Source organism: Helobdella robusta (assembly GCF_000326865.2).
Source record: "Helobdella robusta unplaced genomic scaffold HELROscaffold_28, whole genome shotgun sequence".
Classification (NCBI taxonomy): Eukaryota; Metazoa; Annelida; class Clitellata; order Rhynchobdellida; family Glossiphoniidae; genus Helobdella; species Helobdella robusta.
In genome coordinates this window covers 2,382,369-2,393,383 of record NW_008704435.1, presented here as the reverse complement: position 1 = coordinate 2,393,383, position 11,015 = coordinate 2,382,369, and the positions used below count along the sequence as shown (strand labels likewise).

The following is an 11,015-nucleotide window of genomic DNA, read 5'->3' as shown; positions in this document are numbered from 1 at the left end:
AGAATACTACAGAATGGACAAGCTTCAAATATTGCAGAGGTGAAATTCAAATTAAATAAAAATAGTTTAATTATTAATATTAATTATGATAATTTATTTTGTTTAATAGCAAATATTTGTTGAATTAAGTGACTTATTTAGTTTGGGTCGCCAGTATCATCCTTAAACATGTCATTTCATTGTTGAGTTTAGTTAAGGTCGCCTGGTCCTGTTACGCGGTTACCAGGTTCAAATACAACAGAAAAACGCCAGACTATCACATGCATTTGTGTGGGATGTGTCGTTTAGCACGTATTCGTTTACGCAGCTTGTGTGTTGTTGATTCTTCTCAAAATCTAGAAAGAGCTCTAAACCTATACAGATCTGCTTCATATACAAATGTAAAATTGTTTCAAAACTGAAAACTGTAATATAACAATAGAAAATAATAGGAAAAAAAAATCAATATTACGCTAATGACGATGTATTGCAAATATATACATCTAAAATATAACATAGAATGTAATATAAAATGTATGTTATGTTCTATAAACATGATTGCAAATAAATATCTCCAATCACAGAAATCGTCAATGAGGCTTGACCTGAAGTAGAACAGAGCTGGAAAATTATTTCAAAGAGAAATTGTGTGTTCGAATTGCTTTCTGATAATACCATCCAAAATACATCCAAAATTACACCTACATCCAAAATTACATTCAAACGAAAAACTGTATAAAATTTAATTTAGATAAATATAAATTAACTTTTTTTGTCAACCCAAAAATTATTCAGAATTATCAAGACAATGTTCTTTCGTTTGTGAATATTTTATCTATTCGTAATAAAAATATTTTTTAATATTTCATTTGAGTAACTCGAGTGCGTAAGTTTATTAAAATATATTTCTAACTTTTTATTGAGCCAGTACATTTTTCTAACCTCAAAAGATGAAATATTAAAATCATTTATCGCAGTTTCAAAATATTCCTGTCTTAATTTTGTCATTTTCATTTCAAGTTTCAATTGTAAACAATCTTCTCCAGGCTCTGAGTCCTGGAAAATTTCTTAAGAAATGGGAAAAAAGATTAACGCTGCTGAGATGTGGTTTTTGAGAAGAATTATGAAAATCAGTTGGACCTCTCATACTTCGAATGACGATGTATTGAAACTGTCCGGTTATGAAAAGAGGAAATTACTATAGATAATCCGACGGGGGTAATTAAAATTTTTTGGTCACATCATGCGGAAGGAAAGAATGGAGAATCTAACAACTACTGGAAAGATCGCAGAGAGAAGAGATCGCGGTCAACAACGAATAACATTCGTGAAGTCCTTGTGTCACTTGTTGAATATCACCACATTTCAACTCTTGCAAAGTGTTCAAGATCGGGTTTTGTGGAGGTCGATGGTCGCCAATGTCATTTTTGAATAAGGCACGAGAAAAAAAGAAAGAAACAATTCTAGTTCGTCTTTATTTGAAAAAAAACGAAAAATGAAAAATTGCTATAAAATTGTTATTAAAGGATTTGAAAAGATTACACTGCTCTTGTAATAACCCAACTTCAAATGACATTAGAGCGGAGCGAGTTTTAACAACCTGAAACTGTTTTTTTCCAAATTATCACAAAAATGGTAATAATTATTAATAATAATTAATTATAATAATTAATTATAATAATTAATTATAATAATTAATATATATTTATATAGTCTAGAAAATTAGGTGTTTTTCAAGTGGCAATTTTGAAAATTTTTAAGATACTTTATGAGAATTTTTATTAGTTACAAATACTCACATTGTATATGTTTGTTAGTTTGTGTGTGTGCGTGTGCGTGTGTGTACTATGATATGTGTATATGTACAATGATGTATGTAGTATGTGTTTGTGTGTGTGTGTGTGTGTGGTGTGTGTACTGAGATGTTTGTGTATGTGCTATGATGTGGGTAGTACTTACGTATGTATGTGTGCGTGTGTGTGTGTGTGCATGTGTGCGTGAGTGTGTGCGTGCGTGTACTGTGAACTAAATGATGTGTGCGTTTGCACTACCATCTGATGTGAATTTGTTGCGTAGTATCAAAAGTAATACTACACATACTGTATAGTGTATCACCATGACGACTATTAAGGTGCCTGACAATAGTGTTGCATTGAGTGGATTCAATTGCAATGAAATCATTTCCTATCGCATGCATTATGTGTACTGCTTGAATTCACACCTATTTACACGTGTGAGGAATACTTTTAAAGAATGCATAAAAAGTGAGTTATGGAGATATAGGGATTTATTCCCCATTCTAAAAATTATTCTAAATAAATACGTTCAGTTTTATCGTCATCGTTGAATTAGCGTTGTGTGTTTTGATTTAATATATACATATATAGTTATATAATTTTTGTGTTTGGTCTAACCCAGCTCACTTGAGAAGAATTATTTGCTTTGCTACTTCAAATAATATTATGTGCATAATTGCATCGACATCACGTAGGTAGGTGTATTTGTTTGAGGATTCACTGTTGTGAAAATGATAACATAAACATTTAGTATAATTATAAATTTCAAAGAAAAAATTTTTCAACTACATTTGTTTGTGTGGATGGTTTTAAAAAATTCACACCTCTCTTGAACACTCGAGTTTTGTGAATTATAAATCAAATCTTCAGGGTTGTTATGAAGCTTTTCGGATTGATAAAAACTAAAAAAATTTTCTGTGATAATTCAATCGAGTTATCTTTTACTTGAATAAACGTGAAATAACTAAAAAATATCTAAATAATGAAGTATTGCGTTGCTCTTAGATCTTTTATCCAACTCGTAACCTTTCTCAGCATATGCAACGTAGTGTATAGTTTAGACCTTACAAGAGAGCCCAAAAAAATTAGCTTGGACGTTTTGGACGCTGTTGTTTCACAAATTCAAGCATCTCAGATTTTTTCAAATGATAGACTTTTCTTGAAAAAAATTGCCTTCGAAAGATCCGTGTTTGGTAGAACGGATAAAATTTTTAGAGCATCTAGAACCGGATTATGGCAGGTTTGACAATTATTTTATATCAAATGAATTGAAATTTTAAACTTATATTTTTTGTGACCGATTTCAGATTAGTGAAGAAATACTGAACGGAACCAAAATTAATTTTCCAAAATATTTTCCCATTTTGTATTCAGAAGTTAAACTCAAATTTGGAATTGACTGGTCTAATGTACTGTATGAGGATTTGGACAAAGCGTTGCACAACGGTCTAGCAGCGCGTATCGCCATCCATTTACGCTACCAAAAACTTCCGATCGATACCGTGAAACAATCAGAAATTTGGTCTACAGTCTTCAGGAATGGCCGAGATGAACTGGAATTCATGAATGGAGCACTTTTCTTCAAAACCGGTAAACAGGATTTTGAGATTCGACGTCTTGCTGGATAAACACTTTTGTAAATAAAACAATGTGATTTCCATACTCCAATTTTAAATGAATAAATAATATTTTAAAAATCTTTCCAAAAATTTAAAGATTGTAGAATGTTATCGGATATCGTCTTCCTAGTCGATGGATCAAATGACGAATCAGGAGGAAAATTATTCTCGACCTTTTTGAAGGCCATCTACAGAATAATGACTGAGACATCAAGATATTCAGATCGTATTGATGGTGACATGAATCGCTTTTCAATTGTACAGTTTAGTGACATAACGGAGGTTAAAAGAAAAATGAAAAAACTTTATTCGTGGTTCGAAGTCCGATACATTATAAACAACATGAAAATTCATAACACAAGTTTGACAAATTTGAATTGGTACAGAGTTTTTTTCATAAAATAAATTGCAAAAATAATTTCACAGGCTCTCGAAACACGTACGATGCCTTTTCCTATTTGCTCAAAAACGACTCCTTCTTGAAGCAAGACATTTTGAGACAACGAATAGCTGTATTGTTTAGCACTGGGAATTCAGGATCACCTGACAAAACTAAAAATCAGTTACAAAAAGTGTTGGATGCTGGCATATCGGTGATAACAATTAATGTCGATGAATCTTTTGAAGTGACCGATATCAACGAAGCGACGCTATTCAGCCGAATAGTTTGGAAAGATTTGGACGAGGAACCATTTGCATATGAAGAAATTAAAGAGAAAATATGCAAAAGTTAGTGGCTTGTTAGTACGGATTGAAACTTCATTAGATAATGAAAATGACTAAAAACGTATGTTTTCAGTACTTGTTCATTCAACATAAATAAACTTCAAACTTACCCTTGATGAAACAATGATATGTCTTAAAAGGTCCATTGATATTGAAGGCAGACAACACAACTCAGAGGGTGAAGATGAACGAAGGAACAAAACTCAACTGCTTGTTGGATGTGAGGAATCCGCCAACACTTCTTGCGGTAAGTAAATCTGACTGGCAAACTACATTTCACTACTCGAATCTCTTATTAACCTTTAACTGAATCATGAATGAGTTATAATTTTATTCAAAAATAACTTTCCACACTCTTAAATCAAGCAACCAATTCAAAATAATTTTCACAAATAAAGCTGGATTCCAACGTGATAACTAAACTCTACCTATCTTCTTCAAACATTTTTCCATCATCCGCATTTCACAATAAAATAATGGAGTCAGAACTTGGAGCTGTGAAAGCGGACACAATCGAGACGCGCGGTAGTGGTTTGAAGTTTTTGCCATGTTCCTTAGAAACATCTGGTGAATACGACACAAAATTCGTGGCTTCAATCAACATCAACAGTCTACCAGGTGTCGATTTCTCAATCAAACTTTATAACTGTACATACACTTTAAAGGATTTTTATTTTTTAAAAGTTACGCTGACATAACCTGATATTTTAATTAAAATTTAATAAGTCACTTTATTTCTTCATTTATTTAATTTAACTTTTTGTAGTAGATCATAAAACAATATAAATTCTCTTTTTACAATTACTTATTGAAATTTTTTTAAATTTTATAAAAATTAAAATGTAAATAATCAGAGAGAAAAATTTTTTGAGGTACGAATCCATGCGATGACAACTGCGTAAACCAAACGTGCGAAAATCAATTTCACGGAGGATATAAGTGTCATTGTTAGATATTATTTTTTAATTTATTTCAAAAATTTAAAAAAACACTTATAGATTTTACGCACGCACGCACACACACACATATATAGATACACATGCACTTACACATACATACACATAAACACACACATATACATAAACACAAACATACGCACAAAACCTGGTACATAGATTAACTCATCTTTATTTTATATACAATATGTATATGAACAAATTTACCAATAGTAATTATTCAACTTGGATTGATTAGAATTTCAAAAGAATTTACTTTAAAAGCTCTATAACTCCGAAACTTCTAATTATTATTTTAATCACACACACGACAGCATTTGACGAATGTCAAAACGGTATGTACCCATGCATTCAGAAAAACACCAGACAGTGTTCCATCACAAACAAAGGAAAGTTAGACTACGAATGCGACTGCCTCGCACAATTCGCCGGACGGAGATGTGAAATGATAAGTAAAAAATTTCATCCTTTAAACACACTACTACTTGGGTTTTGTAATGATTAAAGTGCCCAGTTCTGCTGCTGCTGCTGTGATCATCACAGAATATGAGTGTAGGGTAGGTGTGGGCAAACGCTATTTTAAGCGGCCCGCAAGGCCTTGTTCACCAAAAAAAAGACATTATGACCAAAAAGTGCCACAATTTTTTAAAAAATTCTCTTTCGGGTCGAAAAATTTTGCTATTTAAGTACATATGCGGCCCTTCAAAGATAAAATAGTTCTCAATGCGACCCTCACAACAAAACGTTTGTCCACCTCTTGCGTAGTGTCTGCATTTAAGTGTATTCAAATGAGATGTATAATATTTAATAATTTGGAGATTACCGAGAGCATAGTCATGTTTGTAATAATATTAGCAACCGTAAAATAACAGTTAAAGAAAATTTTAATTTAGAACCTTCCAACGAGCAAGTTATGACTGAACAAAAAATTAAGATAAACTTTTACCACACGTGTAAAACATTTTGCAAGATTACTGCAGAAAAGCCCAGTGCGGCAATCATGGAAACTGCACTAACACGAGGGTGGGTCACAAATGCAATTGTCAAGGTCTGTACACTGGAATTAACTGTAGAGTTTACGGTTCGTTATGGTGATTCTACGTTTTCAAACTATAGCTTTTTGATGCAAAGGTTGTTGAAAATTGCTGCCCATTTGCAGCTGAGGTAGTCTTTTAACGATAGACTCAACAAAACGTAGTTTTTGCATTTCGTATTTATTCCATGGTAACAGGGCTAACAGCGTTGTTTTGGCATAAATGCCATCTTTAAAGCCTAATTTTGTTTGTGTTTTGTTAAATTATTTTTGTTTCAAATTCGCCCCATTAATTATTTCGATTTAGATAAATATATTAATTAATTAATTATATCTTTATATTTTGGTGTGTTTGAGTTTTATACGATTAAAAATGAACGACTTTTCACAAATTTTCAATTTTTCCCTATTGTCAATCTGTATGTAATAAAAAAAACTTCAGACGGTTGGTGCCAACATATCAAATATATTTTCCACTTCATCTGCCTATATTGATCTTTATAACACTAGAAATTTCTCTAATCAGGTTAATTAACTAATTGATTAATAAATAAATAAATTAATTGATCAATTAGTTAATTAATTAATTAATCTGATTAATAAGTTCATCAATCAATCAGATCACTGCCTGAGTAATCCGTGCAAAAACGACGGTGAATGTTCTCTAAACTATTGGTCCTATACCTGCAGATGCAAGCCTCCGTATTCTGGCAGCAACTGCCAAGTTAAAAGTATTTCATTTTAATTTTATCCTGATTAAACAAAAGATATATTTGCGTGATAGATATCTTATCTGCGTGAAAAATATCCTATATGCGAGAAAGATATCCTATCTGCGTAAAAGTTATTCCATTTGCGCGAGAGATATCCTATCTGCGTTAAAGAAATTTTTTAAGGAAACAAAATAGTTTTTTAATGATAGCTGGCTAAAAATAATAGATATACAAAGACGTTTTCATATTGTTTTTCGCTGTCAATAGCTGACTATTCTGATAGATCCTGCTTCAAAAACAAACCAACTTTTGAATTTTTGATTAATATAAATACGATTCAACGTGTCCCTAACAACTTTGTTCAATAATAGTAATAATAATAATAATAATAATAATAATAATAATAATAATAATAATAGATACCCTAGGATTTCAACTGTAGCTTCATTAACAGGTGACCAAAGCTTGAAATGAATTGTCTGAACGTACTAATATATGATAAATCTTTAATCATTCGATTATTAATAAACTTACAAATTCATTCGCCAAAAATGATAAATATAAAATCGTAAAATTAGTTCCGGAGGATTATTGTGAAGAAGTGAAGCCATGCAAGAATGGGGCTGTCTGTATCAATTCAGTGCGGACTGGTTATGAATGCCTGTGTGGGGAAGGATTGGCTGGCAAAAACTGTGAACTAATCAGTAAATATTTTGCAAAATTATCCAAAATGGCACATCAATTTTCTGTTTAACTTTTCCAAATAAAGCTGGACCATGCGATGTTAGCAGATGTGAGAATGGAGGGATGTGCTCGATGAATGCAGAACAACACATCTGCACCTGTCCCGATTCTTTCTATGGAGATAGATGCCAATTTAGGAGTAGAGTTCTCATATTTTTTGTTTAATTAATAATAAATTTATGTTGTCAAGTTTGAAATTTGATAGTCATAACGATAAATTCTAACTAAAAGCACCTATTCAACATGAGTCATTTTGTTCAAGATTTTTTAATAAACAGTTGAAACATTCTCAAATCTTGTGTCAACCCTTTAAGTTTACATTTTTTAGATATATTTATATCGGCGGTCCTTCGAACCAAATTTAGGTCAGTGTACTTCAAATCCATGCAAGAACTTTGGCAGATGTGTCGACGAACGGGATGGCAGCTATACATGCATCTGTTCAGATATTTATGAAGGAGAACTTTGCGAATTCCACAGTTAATTAACAGTTTTTCATTTTTTATTTTAGTTTTTTTTAATTAAATTTGTAACTAATTGTGCTGTCTTTAATTGATTTTTTATCAGCGAAACGAAATTTACATTCAGTCAAATCATAATTGATTGGTTGGATGAATGATTGATTGATCGCTTGGTTGAATGAATGATTGATTGCTTGGTTGAATAAATAAATGATTGATTGGCTGATTGATTGATTGAAGCGATAATTTACAATTGAAGTTATTAATAAATATTGAAACATAACAATAATTATCAAGTTAATGGTTAGCAGTTGAGAAAGCAATGAGCAAATTCTTTTCTCCATTATTTCGTCATTTTCGTTATATTCTGCTACCAAAAAAATTTTTCCCTGAGTACAAATAAAATAAGGATAAAAATGTATTTAAATAATTCAAAAGACAAAAAAAATTTAGTAATTCAAAAATATTTTTGTAGAGCGCTGTTTGAATAACGTCTGCCAGAACAATGGGGTCTGTTACATGTTGGATGATGGCAACTACTACTGCGTCTGTCACAATCACTACTCTGGAAGAATATGCCAAATTAAAAGTTGATTTCAAAATATTATTATTTTATATCATTAAATTATTTTTATTATTATTTACGACGGTGTAACGGTTAATGTGCCTGACACTGATGTAGCAGTAGCCAGGTTCGAATGTGAAGAAATCCCCGCATATCACATGCAATGCTGTGATGTGTTGTGTTGGTTAATGGGTGTTTACACCAGTTGTGTTCCTTTGTTTATTCACCTTTTTTTATAGAAGCGCTAAAGAAAAATTTGTGGTAAATTAAATATCAAATAAAATGATTTTTGGTAAATAAAATTTACAAACTTGACAGAGTAATTAAACCTCGGTGTTAAAAACTGTTGAGTATAAGTTGGAATATAAGTTGGAAATACTCCGAATGACGAATAGTGAAATAGTATTTTGAATTACACGACTTCTTCTTCCTCTTCTTCTTTCTCGTGCCTTATCTTTTCATGACATTGGCGATCATCGACCTCCACGAAATCCGATCTTTAACACTTTGTAAGAGTTGAAATGTGGTGATATTCAACAAGTGACACAAGGACTTCACGAATGTTGTTCGTTGTTGACCGCGATCTCTTTTCCCTGCAATTTTTCCAGTAGTTGTTAGATTTTCCATTCTTTCCTTCCGCATGATGTGGCCAAAACACTTTAACTGCCCCCGTCGGATTATCTATAGTAATTTTCCCTCTTCATAACCGGACTGTTTTAATACATCCTCATTCGAAGTATGAGAGGTCCAAACAATTTTCATAATTCTCCTCAAAAACCTCATCTCAGCAGCGTTAATCTTTTTTTACATTTTTCTAGAAATTGTCCAGGACTCGGAGCCGTAAGTTAGCATAGGAAAAATGTAACATCCTAACAGTTTTAATTTTGTTGCTATTCTAATTTTACTGTTGGTGAGGATGTTTTTCATTTGAGAATATGCATCTCTCGCCATAGCTATCTTTCTATTGATATCCATATCCCATTTACTATCTGAGGTAATCAGACTTCCGAGATAATTGAAGCTGTTGACTTGTTTCACCTGTTTACCGTTAATGATTATGGAGCAGGTTGGGGCGATTTTGCTGTTACTGATAACCATGCACTCTGTTTTGTTGATGTTAACAATGAACTAACAATGAACTGACTCACAACAGGTGAGCTGGCAGACAGCTGTTCATCCTACCCTTGCAAGAATGGAGGCACATGCCTTGTTGTTGATGATGAGAACTTCCGCTGCATATGCAGACCACCATTTTACGGCGTCCATTGTTCCATAAAAAGTAAATTTTATTTCATGAAACTTTTTTAAATCCGCTCACAGAGTTGTTGATAGTAGTATGGCAACGCGATGGCATAATGGCTAAAGTGTCTAGCACTGATGCTGCAGTCATCGGGTTTGAAAGCGAGAAGAACCCCACCCATTATATACAATATACTACAATACAATACAATACAATATACTACAATTCAATACAATACAATATACTACAATACAATACAATATACTAAAACATTTTTCATACAAACAAAATTAATTAATAAATAATTAAATTTTTTTTTGCGAATAAATGGAATTTAAAAAAATGCATATGAAGTTTTAAGTGGAGGTTTATGAGTCAATCAACGATAATTCATTCCTACATTGGTCTACGTGACCCTGACCTATCATATTTACAATTTCGAAGTCAGCTTAAATCTTCTTTATCTGTGCAATAAACGTCCGTCTTATTAGTCTATGATTTAGTAGCGCTTCTGAGTTCCAACAATTAAAATGCCCTGTATATAAATTTCCGTAGTAATAATAATAATAATATCAATAATTGAAATAACTTTATTATTCATTTTCAAATATATTTACTTCACATCTACAATAAAAATTTAAATGAAAAAAAGTAGATGAATTAGTTTTTTTTTCTATAAATCGAAAATTATTTTTATTTTATTTCATTTATTATTTTTTATTATTTTTTATTTGTTTATTTTAAAACTTTATTATTCATTTTCAAATATATTTACAAAACATATAAATTATTTGTAAACAATTTTGAATGAAACCAAATCTGTCGGTTTTTGTTCTTATTTAAATTCCTTAACGACTGTTAAAAATAATTTTACTGAAAATTTTAATTTCACATCTACAATGAAAATTTAAATGAAAAAAAATAGATAAATTAGTTTATTTTTCCCATAATTCGGAAATTATTTTTATTTTTCATTTCTTCATTTCCAGGTGTGGAGGTCAACCCTTGCGCGTCTGATCCCTGCCAGAATGGGGGTGAGTGTGTGAGCTCGATCGATCGAAAAACGTTCGCCTGCCAATGTTCCCGGAATTATCTTGGACAATATTGCGAGTTAAGAAGTGTGTGTTGGTGTGTGTGTGTGTTGGTGTGTTGTGTGTGTGTGTGTGTGTGTGTGTGTGTTTAG

At 31.7% G+C, this 11,015-nt stretch overlaps 2 protein-coding genes across 2 annotated transcripts; both read left to right on the top strand.

The window, feature by feature from the left end:
* Positions 1–1,222: 1,222 nt before the first annotated feature.
* On the top strand, positions 1,223–3,403 carry HELRODRAFT_174134 (hypothetical protein; the record flags this gene model as incomplete). Its single annotated transcript, XM_009020677.1, has 3 exons — positions 1,223–1,383; positions 2,811–3,015; positions 3,083–3,403. The coding sequence occupies 3 exons, from the start codon at positions 1,223–1,225 to the stop codon at positions 3,401–3,403; spliced, it is 687 nt and encodes a 228-aa protein (XP_009018925.1).
* Positions 3,404–6,045: 2,642 nt separating this feature from the next.
* Positions 6,046–11,015, top strand: HELRODRAFT_80798 (hypothetical protein; the record flags this gene model as incomplete). The annotated part of the gene is made up of 7 exons (XM_009020676.1): positions 6,046–6,150; positions 6,714–6,833; positions 7,409–7,526; positions 7,592–7,705; positions 7,932–8,045; positions 9,746–9,871; positions 10,822–11,015. Coding segments are annotated over 7 exons (891 nt in total), but the record flags the coding sequence as incomplete, so codon positions are not given.